At 43.7% G+C, this 12,265-nt stretch overlaps 1 gene segment (V, D, J or C); it reads right to left on the bottom strand.

Annotated features, from left to right (window-relative positions):
• Positions 1-9,685: 9,685 nt before the first annotated feature.
• Positions 9,686-11,470, bottom strand: LOC114844768 (Ig kappa-b4 chain C region-like). The segment is given in 3 exon segments: positions 9,686-10,195; positions 11,317-11,398; positions 11,456-11,470. Coding segments are annotated over 3 exon segments (450 nt in total).
• Positions 11,471-12,265: the final 795 nt, after the last annotated feature.

The following is a 12,265-nucleotide window of genomic DNA, read 5'->3' as shown; positions in this document are numbered from 1 at the left end:
CATCCAGTTGGCAAATATGGCTCTCGGATAAAAGATGTTTTTTAATCTGTATTTCCTTGATTAAATTGGCCTGTATCTTCTGCCTGAAGGCAACATTTCAAAGAGAGAATGTTTGGGGTGTGACTGGTCCTGCAGAATGTTTTTCGCTTTACAGTTTTTTCAGAGCTGGGAGAGGGTGAATAATGACCTTCTGGGCTGTGCTGGTGACCCTTTACCCAGCAGGCATTTCAAGTTGAGACAACGTTGAGGCAACATTATTATATGGTTGAAGAACCATTGGATTACATTTAGATTTTAAAAGATGAATCTACGTCAATGGGGCACGTTATTTCAACGTTGCATTATGGATGATCGTCAACATTACATTTATGCTGATTTATGGTCAACTATCATCGTTACGTTTTCATTTATGTTGATTTATGTGTAGCCGGGTTATAATGACAGTGTAACTGCTCAGTCTGTAAGCCGGGGGCGTGGTGTTTGCTAGGGTTTTCTGGTGAGCGCAGGGGATGCTGGGTGAAAACGGAGCGGGGAAAAGTCAGGAAGTGACGACCAATGCTGGCCACGAGCGCCCCAATAGACGATGAGGGATAACGAAGTAGCAACCAATACCTCAGCAGGAAGCACGTGCTGTACTACAGGAGAGCTCGGCGGGTTGGCAAGCTAAAAACAACAGGTAACATCCAATGTAATCTGCGGTTGTGCAGCCCGGTCGAAAAGAAGTGGATACGGCGTCCTGACAACATGACTGACTGGAACTGACATGTCAGGTCAGTAATGTATTTTAGGTTCTGTAGTTATTTTGGTTTTGTTTTAATGGTTTTGTTTTAATCAAAGTGATGTAACGTTACTGAGGTTATCCTGTTTGTGCGCCCTTTGTTTTATCATAAAGAGCTGCCCGTTATTTTATTTACTTTTTTGCACTTGTTTTTGTAAGACTGGCCCTGTCTTAGCATAGCCACGCTAGTTTAGTTTAAGTCAGCTATAGATATTTTGACGTCTTGTTCATTATTTACCCTTGTAACGCTCAAAGTTACAAAGAACCCAAAGTCATTGTGGTGTGCTGGGCTGACTCTCACCGGGCCACATAATTTGGTAAGTAGCTAGATAAGAGTGCATAAAATAACTGTGGTGGCTGGAATCCATGGTGACTTGTATTGGATTCATAACGTCAAAGCTTTCGATGAGGTGGTGGATGCAGAGCTGTTAACCAGGCGTTGCATGTAGGACGACAGCCACTTGGAGGAAGTGGTGCTGAAGAAAAGAGAGGGACAGAGAGGCAGATGGCTTGTTGACCATCTGAGGGACTTCTGATCGTGTTTAAAGTTTGCATAGAGACACAAAATGTTCAACAGAGACAGTGATGATTAACGGGTAGAGGTGGACCCTGTCGCGTACCTTCAAGCTAAGCTAATTGAACTTAATGACAAGCATGATCGAGTTATGGAAAAATATTTTACTTAAGCAGTAGCAATAACTGGTTATATGTGTATTTACACCAGAGAACGCCAGACTCAGCCTTTCAGTGGGGATGCTACGGTTGATGGTTGGTCTGTTGATGGGTTTCTGGAGGTAGTGCAGAGAACTATCAGGTCTAGGGGCCTGGGTGAGAGTGACGGGGCTGACTTAATTCTCTCTCTCCTTTGTGGTTCTGCCCTTGAAGAAGTCAGATTGTGCATAGATGAAGGGTTAGCAAAACCAGATGAGATTTTCAGTCTTCTTAGAGAAGCTTACGGGGAAAACAATAAAATAGCCCAACTGTTACAAACTTTCTATAGCAATCACCAGCTAGAAGGTTTCTTTGAGTACTGACATGCCCCGTCCCAGATCCTCCGCCTAGCCCTTATGCAAAACCATGATGCAGTGGCTGATGCCAAGGTAGTAATCACAGACCAGTTTGTGGAGGGAATCAGGCCTAGTAACACCAGAGTTGCAATAAGTAGGCATATGTGAGGCGACTGTGGGATGCACAAGAGTCAGTGTACCAGTAGCGCTCTGGATGAAATCCTGAAGGTTGGGACTGAGCAAAATAAGGCCATTGGAGAGTTGGCCAAAGTGGTGATGCAGAGTGTTACTCTTAGAGATAGACTGAACACTGCTGGAAGATCTGGACATATAGTTCACAGAGGATGAAAAACCCATTTGCTTTAAATGCAAGGGAGTGGGACATATTGGGAGAGAGTGTAGGATGTCTAAACTAAAGAGACAGTCTACTGCCAATAATGCCCAGGGAAACTAGCTCCCTCGGTTGCTGAGAGCCAAACAAAGGGATGGTGAGGTGAGGGATTCAGGCCAAATACAGCCAGGCTCGGAGGACCAGGAGCTAGTTTCAGAAGGATCTAAAGAAGGGAAATGGGCAAGGAAGAACAGAACAACCTGTCAGGCAAGATACCGACTGTGCTACTTGGGATGAAAATATTAAGAGGTGTAGACAGTTGGCTGTTGCTAGTTTTGACTCAGCCCTGGGAGGAGATCTAAACACAGTGTGGAGAGAAGCATTTCAGGGGGTACAAACCAGTGACATTGGCAGGAATACTTTTAGAGCCAGGATAGTGGGTAAACATAGAGTTCATGTCCCAGCTGCTTCTGTGACCACAGTGTATATGGAGAGGCTCGGGGGGCATGTGGATGACCAAACCGTGATGCTACCAGAGCCTACTAACACACTAATGCCCCTGATTCCATGTCAGCCGTATCAAAGCTAGACAGACACTGGGTTAATGACCTGGGTTATTGAAAATGACCCAATGAATCTCTGTGCCAACTTAAGTGACGTGTTGCATAGGGGGAGATCCTTCATGGACAACCAGACCTTGTCCCCCACCTCATACTGGGGTTCGGTTGACCGTTTGCGGTCAGCTGCCACTTTCTGCCCTGCCTGGACTCGCAGCATGACCTGCCGTGCCTGCCGCCAGGTCTTTTGGCAGCGTGCACGTGCTGACAGGACCCGGACCTCCTCCCCCATTGTGGGCTGAAATCTATAAGCGCACTGGAAGGGTGAGAGCCCCGTGGATGAACACAAAAGGGTGTTGTGGGTGTACTCCACCCACACCAGTTGTGTGGACCAGGCGAAAATGATTCCTGGAGGCGAGGATCCGGAGTCCTGTCTGGCCGATGGATTCCGGGTGATACCCGTATGTGAGGCTAACCCCTGCTCCCAGCAGGGCGCAGAACTCACGCCAGAATTGGGAGACGAACTGGCGGCCTCTGTCTGAAAGCACATCCTGGGGAAAGCCATGGACCCTAAACACATGCTCTAAAACTGCCTGAGCAGTCTGCTTAGCGTTGGGAAGCTTCGACAGTGGTACGACTGTCAGAATCACTGTGACACTGGCAAGTCCAAAGAGGAGTTTGATGAATGTATATCCTTTTGCCATCTGGTAAGAAAGGGGACGGCTTTAGTGTCAGAGCTGGTCAGCACAGTTGTGAAGTGCTGTTGGGTCAGACAGGTTCGTGCTGAGGCAGTGAGGCAGAACAATGAAGTGACTGACTCTCAGGGTAACACTCCAACACTGCTCCAACACACTTACTTTAAAGACGAGTTAAGACAGTTTCAGAGCACAGCCACACTGAAGTGTTTTAGGCACTTCTGGGAGCAGAACACTGCAAAAGGGTAAGGTTGGTCAAACCAGTTGTCTCTTTCCTCAGACAGTGGCACAGAGTCAGGGAGATTGATGGATTACTGTATCGTGTCTGTGATGATGTGTATGTAGGCGAATGTCAACAGCTTCTGTGAGATCACTCAGGAGCTTTGCAAGTTGTATGGGGAAAAGATAACACGCAACACACCTCGTCACATACAGGTATGGGGTGCCAAATGTAAAGGAGCACCTATAACTAGTTTTCTCACATTTAACTAAATGACACATAATGTTTTCTCACATTTAGTTAAATGTGCAAAAGTCTAAATGTAAATGTTAAATGTAAATGTTAAATGTAAATGTTAAATGTAAATGTTAAATGTAAATGTTAAATGATCGAACTGAATATTTAAGTAGACTCCACCCCCTATTATCCTAGATCAGTGACGCGGACTCAAACACCTCAAACAGTAGCATAGCTCCGCCCACATCTGACTCTGGATCGGTGCACGAAAATACTGGAGAGAAGCATGAAGTCGAAGCCATCATGGCCGCCAGCTCCGACTCCCTCCCGTTGGGGGAGATTGAACGGGCAGTAACAGGAGGTGTGCGGGCTGAGGCTCCGCTTCAAACTGCCGTTCTGTCGTAAACACCATTAATGAGGAGTCAAGTAGGTTTAAAAAGAATATTTCTGTGGCGCCGGTGGAGAATTAGTTGGCTAACTATACTAGCTAGCCGAAGTTACGTCCAGGCTAAAAACTGTGGGCGGGGTTTGCGCGCACTGTTTGAGGTGATTGAGTTCGCGTCTCTGATCTGAGACCAGCGCTGTTTGAGGGTAGGGATGGAGTCTACTTTCCCATTCATGAATATTCAGTTTTACGCTCGGCGAACATTTAACATTTACATTTAACATTTAACAATAACATTCAACATTTACATTTAACATTTACATTTACCTTTTACATTTACCATTTACATTTAACATTTAACATTTACATTTAACAGTTAACATTTACATTTAACATTTACATTTAGACTTTTGCATATTTAACTAAATGGGAGAAAACATGTTGTGTCATTTAGTTAAATGTGAGAAACTAGTTTAGTTTTAATAGGACGCTTCACGATCTTTTGAGGACACTGCCACTAGAAAAGAAAAGCCGTTGGCCTGACTGTTTTCCTGAGCTTATTTATGCCTATAATGTAATCCCCCATGCCACGACAGGACATTCACCATACTATCTCATGTTTAAGGTGCACCCCCACCTTCCGTTGGATGCTTTGTTAGGGCAAGAACCAGGGTTGGGAAGGAAACATTACTGGTTAGTGGTCCATCAAGACCATTTAAAAGAGGCACACAGCAGAGTGAGGCAGTATGCTGAGCAGAAAGATGCAGAAAGACTGGAAAGCAAAAGCAGCAAGATTCATTGTCCCCTGGTAGAAGTAGGTCAGCTAGTTCACGTACGTCACTGGCCACAAGACAAACACAAAATTCAGGATGCTTGGGGTCCTACCTTGTACAAGGTAGTTGAGGTTGGGGGCAGCACACACTTGGTGGAACCTGTGGAGGGTGGTCCCAATAAAAGGGTGCACAGAACCAACCTGAGACCTTGTGTCGGCCCTGTTCCAGCACCCCAGAAAGTAAGAAGTAGCGCTCCTACTGTGACATTACCCCTGTCGGCGGAGGTGAAACTAAAGCCCACGGATTCTGATCCAGAGTATGTTGTGGTTGAAGAAACGGCATGTCGGAATCTAGACCAGGAGGAAGTGAGGGGGGGGAATTAGGTTATGGCGCCTACTCCGGCACCTCGCCAGAGCCGAAGGGGGAACGCGGGAGTTCATTTGAACCCACATCACGTCCCTAGGTCAGCCTGTAAATGCATTACATTAAGCCCTGAGGGGTTATCTCAGCTGTTGACCAGCATGGGTACTCCGCTCTTTAGGGAAGCAGTGAATGGAGATAGGGGTTTTAATTTATTCACAGAGGATGTTGACTTACAGTAAAAGCAGGGAAGAATGTAGCCGAGTGATAATGACAGTGTAACTGCTCAGTCTGTAAGCCGGGGGCGTGGTGTTTGCTAGGGTTTTCTGGTGAGTGCAGGGAATGATGGGTAAACATGGAGCGGGGAAAAGTCAGGAAGTGAGGACCAATGCAGGCCACGAGCGCTCCGATAGACGGTGAGGGATAACGAAGTAGCAACTAATCTCAGCAGGAAGCACGTAGTGTACTACAGGAGAGCTCGGTGGGTTAGCAAGCTAAAAACAACGAGTAACATCCAATATAATCTGCAGTTGTGCAGTACGGCATCCTGACAACAATTTGCACTCATTTTTGTAAGACTTGCCCTGTCTCAGCATAGCCACGTTAGTTTAGTTTAAATCAGCTATAGATATTTTGACGTCTGGTTTATTACTAATACCTGTGCAACTCTTAAATTTAAAATTAAGAATAAAGGAACCCAAAAGTCATTGTGGTGTGCTGGGCTGACTCTCTTTCACCAGGCCCCATATATATATATATATATTTTTTTTATCAATGTTGCATTTATGTTGAAATAACTGTTGATTTTGAAAGATGAAAAACACTGAAATTGAACAAAACCTGTTAAAACCTGGCTGTGTAACTGTCGGCTTGACGAATCGGACATACATGCACAGCGTTGGGGACCAGAAGGTAGGTTTAATGTGTTTATTTTCCACAACAGGATCCAGATACAAACACAGGACTTGCACAAACTTATGGTGTATGGCAAAGACAAAGGAGCAGTCAAAAATCGGCGGTCAAGACAGGCTGGGTCAAAGCTACAGCAACAGCAAACAACCCCATAAACATGAATGTCCATTTCAAGTCCCAAACGTACTGGGAAGGTCAGGATGATCCCAGTGGAAGTCTGCGATCAGCCCGGCGTCCAAGATGTCCCTGGTGGGAACCCAGGAGCATTCCTCCAGACCATACCCCTCCCAGTCAACAAGGTACTGACGGCCCCAGCCTTGTCGTCGACAGACCAGGAGGGCCCTGACCGTGTATGCAGGCCCGCCATCAATGACCCAAAGAGGAGGCTGAGGAGGATCCGGGGGAACCAGAAGGCTGGAGCAGATGGGCTTGATATGGCTAACTTGGAATGTGGGATGAATTTCCATGGACCTAGGCAAAGCGAGCCTGACAGATACGAGATTAATGATCTTGGTGTCGGTGAATGGCCCAATGAATCTTTGTGCCATATTACGTGACTCCAGCCGTAAATGGGGGTCCCTGGTGGACAACCATGTCCGATCACCAAAGCATACTCGGAGATCGCTTACGGTCCGCCACCTCTTTACACCTGGCCTGAGCCTGCAGCATTACTTGCTGAGCCCGATGCCAGGTCTGCTGACAACGTTTGATAAATGCATGACCTGACGGAACCTGCACCTCCTTCTCCAGAGACGAAAACAGTGGTACTTGGAACCTATAAGCACACTGGAAGGGGCGTAGCCTGGTAGTCAAGCACGGGAGAGTGTTGTGCGCATAGAACAGCGCATAGAGGACACGCTGCAACGTACTACTGGACATCTCTCTTGAACCCAGGCCACCAGGACCAGCTCCCCACTACGAATGCCGTCCGGCCGCTACTTGGAAGACCGCTGAAAGGGGAGGCGTGCGCCCAGTGGATCACCTCTCCTTGCAGGTCTGGGGGAATGAACAACCCCCAGGACAAGCTGGAAGTCTCGGCTGGTTCCTGGTGGCGTCCTTTACCCATGTGGCCCATGTTACCGTACCCACCACACAGCCTGGAGGAAGGATGGAGGCCGGTTCCGTCATGTCCACCTCTTGCTCGTGCAGCCGGGACAGTGCGTCTGGCTTTGTGTTCCTAGAATCGGGGTAGAATGAGAGGTGAAAATTAAAACGTGCCAAAAAAAAAAGTACAAACTAAGGATGCAGCATAAGCGGGATTATAAATAACTACACCAACCTCACACTTTTATTAACACCATGAGTGCAAAATGAATAGAAAATGTAGTCAAGACATTGAAAAGGTTAGAAATAATGGCTTGTATTTAGAATGATAATTTTTTTTCCTTCAAACTCTGCTCTCATCAAAGAATCCTCCATTTGCAGAAACTACAGCATTGCAGACCTTTGGCATTCTGGGATAATCTGGTAATCTCTGGTCTTCTGACGCAAAGAGCAAACACATTGTTACAACACTGGAGTTGGAAATAGGCGTCTGTACACCTATGTCAATATTCCACCAAAAACATTTTGCAGTTGCAATTTGCAGCAAGAATACTCATTTACCACTTTAGCAATTAATACAGTGCATTTCTACATAATTTCAAATGCTGTTCTGTCAAAAATAGGGACATTCCTAAGTGACCCCAAACTTTTGAACGGTAGTGTAATAAATACAAACTTTATATATATTATATAATAAATACAAAACCTAAACTTATACAGTATACAGTCTTACAGTACATCTTACATCTTAAAACTGCCTCTAAAACACAGACTTTACTAAACTAAGCTCTTTGAAGTTAAGAGGAGAAAGTTCAATATGTTCAAAGAGTTGTGGCCTTTGACCTCAGGCTCTTAATAGGTTACAGATATTCCTACTTTTCCTCCTAAAAACAGACATGATGAAACATATCTATATCAAACACAAAATTATCACAATAGTCCAGATAAAAAAAAATGCAAATGTCTCAGCTCAGTGTTTCTCCAACATTTAGCTGTTGTGAGTCTTTCAGTCACATCACATGGTCTGATTCATCACATGGAGACGATCTGATGGATGGTTTTCATCTCACCTGGATTCTGGATAAACATCTGAAAAATCTTTGACAACTGATCAAACTGCACCTACTCAGGAGGATCTATAAACTGATTCAAAACTCTAGAACAACTAATAAATGGACCTGTGGTGAAATAACACTTCTCTCAGCAGCTGCTCTGATCAAAACCTTCATGTTTCCTAGTTCTGCTCAAGTGTGGGAATGTTTTGACTGTTGTCAGCATCTATTCACCTTTCATCAAAGCTTTAGTTGGACAAATCACTTGGAGCTAAATGTGTTGTGTTGGAAATGTTATATTATCCCTTAATGTTGATCATTATTATTATTCATAATAAAAATTAATTATTATATTAATTATTATTATGCCTTAATAATGATCTGATTGTTTCTAATTCATGTTTATATTCATAAGTGTTGATCATACACATCCTTAAACATTCTATGCATTGTTCAAGTATATTGCTGCAAGCCTCTGAGCAAGAGGGGGCCTCAGTTATCTTTTGAGCAGGAAGCCTAGTTCTGATTTGATCACCCTGTGAGACAGTGTCTGACTGTCTGACTTGATGACTCTGTGACGTAGTGTTTGACTTAGACAAGGAACAGAATGCTCCTTGAGTGAGACCTCCTCTTTTCTCACCTTTGCTCATGTAGACTTGGCAAATTGTCCTGAAGTTTGAAGCTCATGTGTGGAGGTTTTGTGTTATCTGTAGGCTTTAAAACCAGGGTGAGGAGGAGAGATTTCAGAGAACCTTGGTGTGAGCATCAACTTGTTTTCTCCAGCCTTTCTTTTCTTGACCTATTCTTTTTCTTTCTTTTTTATTTTTTCTATATCCATAGGCAGAAATAAATTCACAAAGACAACTTTTTAAATTCTTCTTTTCATTGAGTCGTCAGAAGACTCTACTGCTGGCCACCCTGGGGCTCCTTGTTCAGGGTGAGACTCTCTCTTCAGGATGGAGCCAGGTTCACCACAGTGATGGACAAACACTGAACCAAGCAGCACTGAGCTTCTTCATCTGTTCTCCATCTTCAACAAATGATCCTCTTCTGTTTGGATGTTGATCATCTTTTTCCAAACTGGCTTTATATCATAAGTAAAATTTTTACACAAACCAAGAATTGAAGAAACAAACCACAACAAACAAGTCTTGGTTCTTAAACCACCAATAAAAGCAGAAAGAAAAAGGAGTCCTTGACACACTGATCTGCTCTGTTTCTCTCCTTCTCTCCACCAACAAGCCTCCACTGATCTACAAGTCATTATTTCTGTGTCTCTGTCCTCTGTGGTCGTTTCGCCTTCTCTCAGATGTAGCAAAATATAAAACTCTAAATGTCCATGTTCAATAAGTTTTTTTTATTGCCTAAAAGCAAGATGCAGTTTTATGATATTATGTCAGTTTAATCATACAAACATGTCAAAGAGAGAGAGAGAAAGGCAGAGAACAAATTGAGCAGCAGCAAAGTGAGAAACAAGGAGTCGGGTCAGGACTAGAAACAACGGTCTGGTCTCAGGGTCTCTGTGACCGGACTGAGGGAGCCCTGGGAGGCCTCACAGCTCACTGAGCCCACCACCCTCCACTGCTCTGCAGGGATCCTCAGGCTGCTGCTCCAGCTGTAGAGGCCGTCTGGACCCTGAACCGCCAGACTCCTGCTCTCCTCCCAGCTGCTGCTACCGCTGATGCTGCTGCTGCTGCTGCTGCTGCTGCTGCTGCCGTCCAGCTTCCAGGACAGAGTCCAGTCTGAGGGGAAGCCCTTGTTGGCCAGACACGTGAGCGTGACCTTCTCCTGCTGCAGCTCCTCCCTGGAGGGAGGCAGCACCGTCAGGGTGGGACGAGCATCACCTACAGTAGGAGACAGCAGTCAGCTTAGAGGACACAGAGCACTCAGCTGTCAATCAAACAGCAGAGACCTGGACACCTTCACTGTGAGAGTTGCTTTAGTCCTTTAAGGAGTTTCTGTCACATGTTTGTTCTGCTCCATCACTCACTGACTCACACATTGTTTCACTTCCCTTTAAGATCTGGTCTCATAGGAAAAATGTCAAACGACACCAGAGGAATAATGAAAACCTTTAACTACAGTTTAGTTTTAAATATTGAATAGAAACAATAAAATGTTAAGAAAATTATTATTATTAATATTATTATTATTAAATAAAATTATCCAATAATCAAAAAAATCTTGATTTTCTTCAGTTATTTTCTACCATTCCATCTTCATACTGTAAGAGTCACAGGTAAAAATGAAATTATGTTTTGATAAACAGTTCAACTGACTTAAACTAAGCTTCACCATCATCACAAACTAATTACCACCTCAGAGAATTTTGAAACGTGTACGTTTATCCTATTTCTGCTCATGTTTGCTTATTCAAACTGAATTTTAGTCCATTGTAACTACAGTTACAATGAGAGAAAACAACGTCAACGTCAGACATATGTCAACAATCATTGAACTAAATATTTTCTTCCCTACAAGTTAATTAAACAACACGTCAGAAAATATATCACTCTCTAATTTCTTATATAAAAACAAGCTGCATGACCTGAATACATCTACAATATAAAATCACAGTTTATACTTTAGTATTTACTCATGAACTTCCAACATCCAGTGTGGTTCCTCCACCGAACGTCCACCACAGTGAAACAAACTGGTTGAGTGGTCGTACAAAAACCTCAGACTGTAGAGACACAGCTCTGACTCTGACAAACTGAACTAAACCTACAAAATCTACAAGATTTTACTTCACTTTTACATTTAAAAGTATATTTACTGTATCACAACCACTGACATGATAGTTTTAAGTTATCATTTATTTTATGGTTAAAATTTTGCTAAACCATTACTTTGCTTTCAGGTTGCATAATTAAAACTTTACCTCATTCATTTTTTCTGGTTTAGTTGTTAAATTAAACAATCAAAAATTTACTGAACTAAAATCTTCATATATTTAACTTACTTCCAACATCCAGTCTGGTTCCTCCACCGAACGTCCACCACAGTGAAACAAACTGGCTGAGTGGTCGTGCAAAAACCTCAGACTGTAGAGACACAGCTCTGACTCTGACACAAACAAACTTTACACAGACTCAGTCAACCCGAAAAAACGACATCTTTACTACAACAAACATAGCAAATGTATGAATATATATAATACTTTTACATTGCATTCATGTATTTTACAGTATGTCTCATTTTTAATAAAATGGTTGTTAATATAAATTTTGTGCTATAGCTGAAATAAAATTTACAAAAGTTGAGCCATTACACATTCATAAAGAATCATTTGATAAGAATATTGATCACAAACATGATGATGATGACATTGATCCAGTCCCTGTTGGAGTCAGTGGGAGCATTTCCATAGAGCCACTTTGCATCAGCAGCTCCATGCTCCAGTGCTCTGGGAGAGTTTATAGTCCTGAGAGCTGAACACTGGAGGACTGACAGCTGTCCTTCATCACAACACAAGACACAGAAATCCTCCTCAACAGCAACATGACTCTGATCTCCGTCCTCATCTGGACTCTCCTCTGCTGCTGCTTCACAGGTAAAGTCCGGAGAATCCAACTGGTCTCCTCTATCAACATGTGTCCCTCTGAAATGAAGCCACTGAGCCATGATGCTGCTTTATGTTGTTGTCTCTGTGTCCTCAGAGTCCAGAGGTCAGGTCACAGTGACTCAGCCTGGAGCAGTGAGAACCACACTGGGAGGAAGAGTCACCATCAGCTGTAGAACCAGTCTGAGTGTTGGATGTAGTGGAACCTGTTTGTCCTGGTACCAACAGAAAAATGGAGAACGCCCAAAACTGCTCTTTTATTATGTAAATAATAAAGTTTCAGGGATCCCAGATCGTTTTAAAGATGGTGGATCAAACTCTGACTTCACTCTGACCATCAGTGGAGTCC

This window comes from Betta splendens, chromosome 17 (assembly GCF_900634795.4).
Source record: "Betta splendens chromosome 17, fBetSpl5.4, whole genome shotgun sequence".
Lineage (NCBI taxonomy): Eukaryota > Metazoa > Chordata > Actinopteri > Anabantiformes > Osphronemidae > Betta > Betta splendens.
This window is presented reverse-complemented; position numbering and strand designations above follow the sequence as displayed.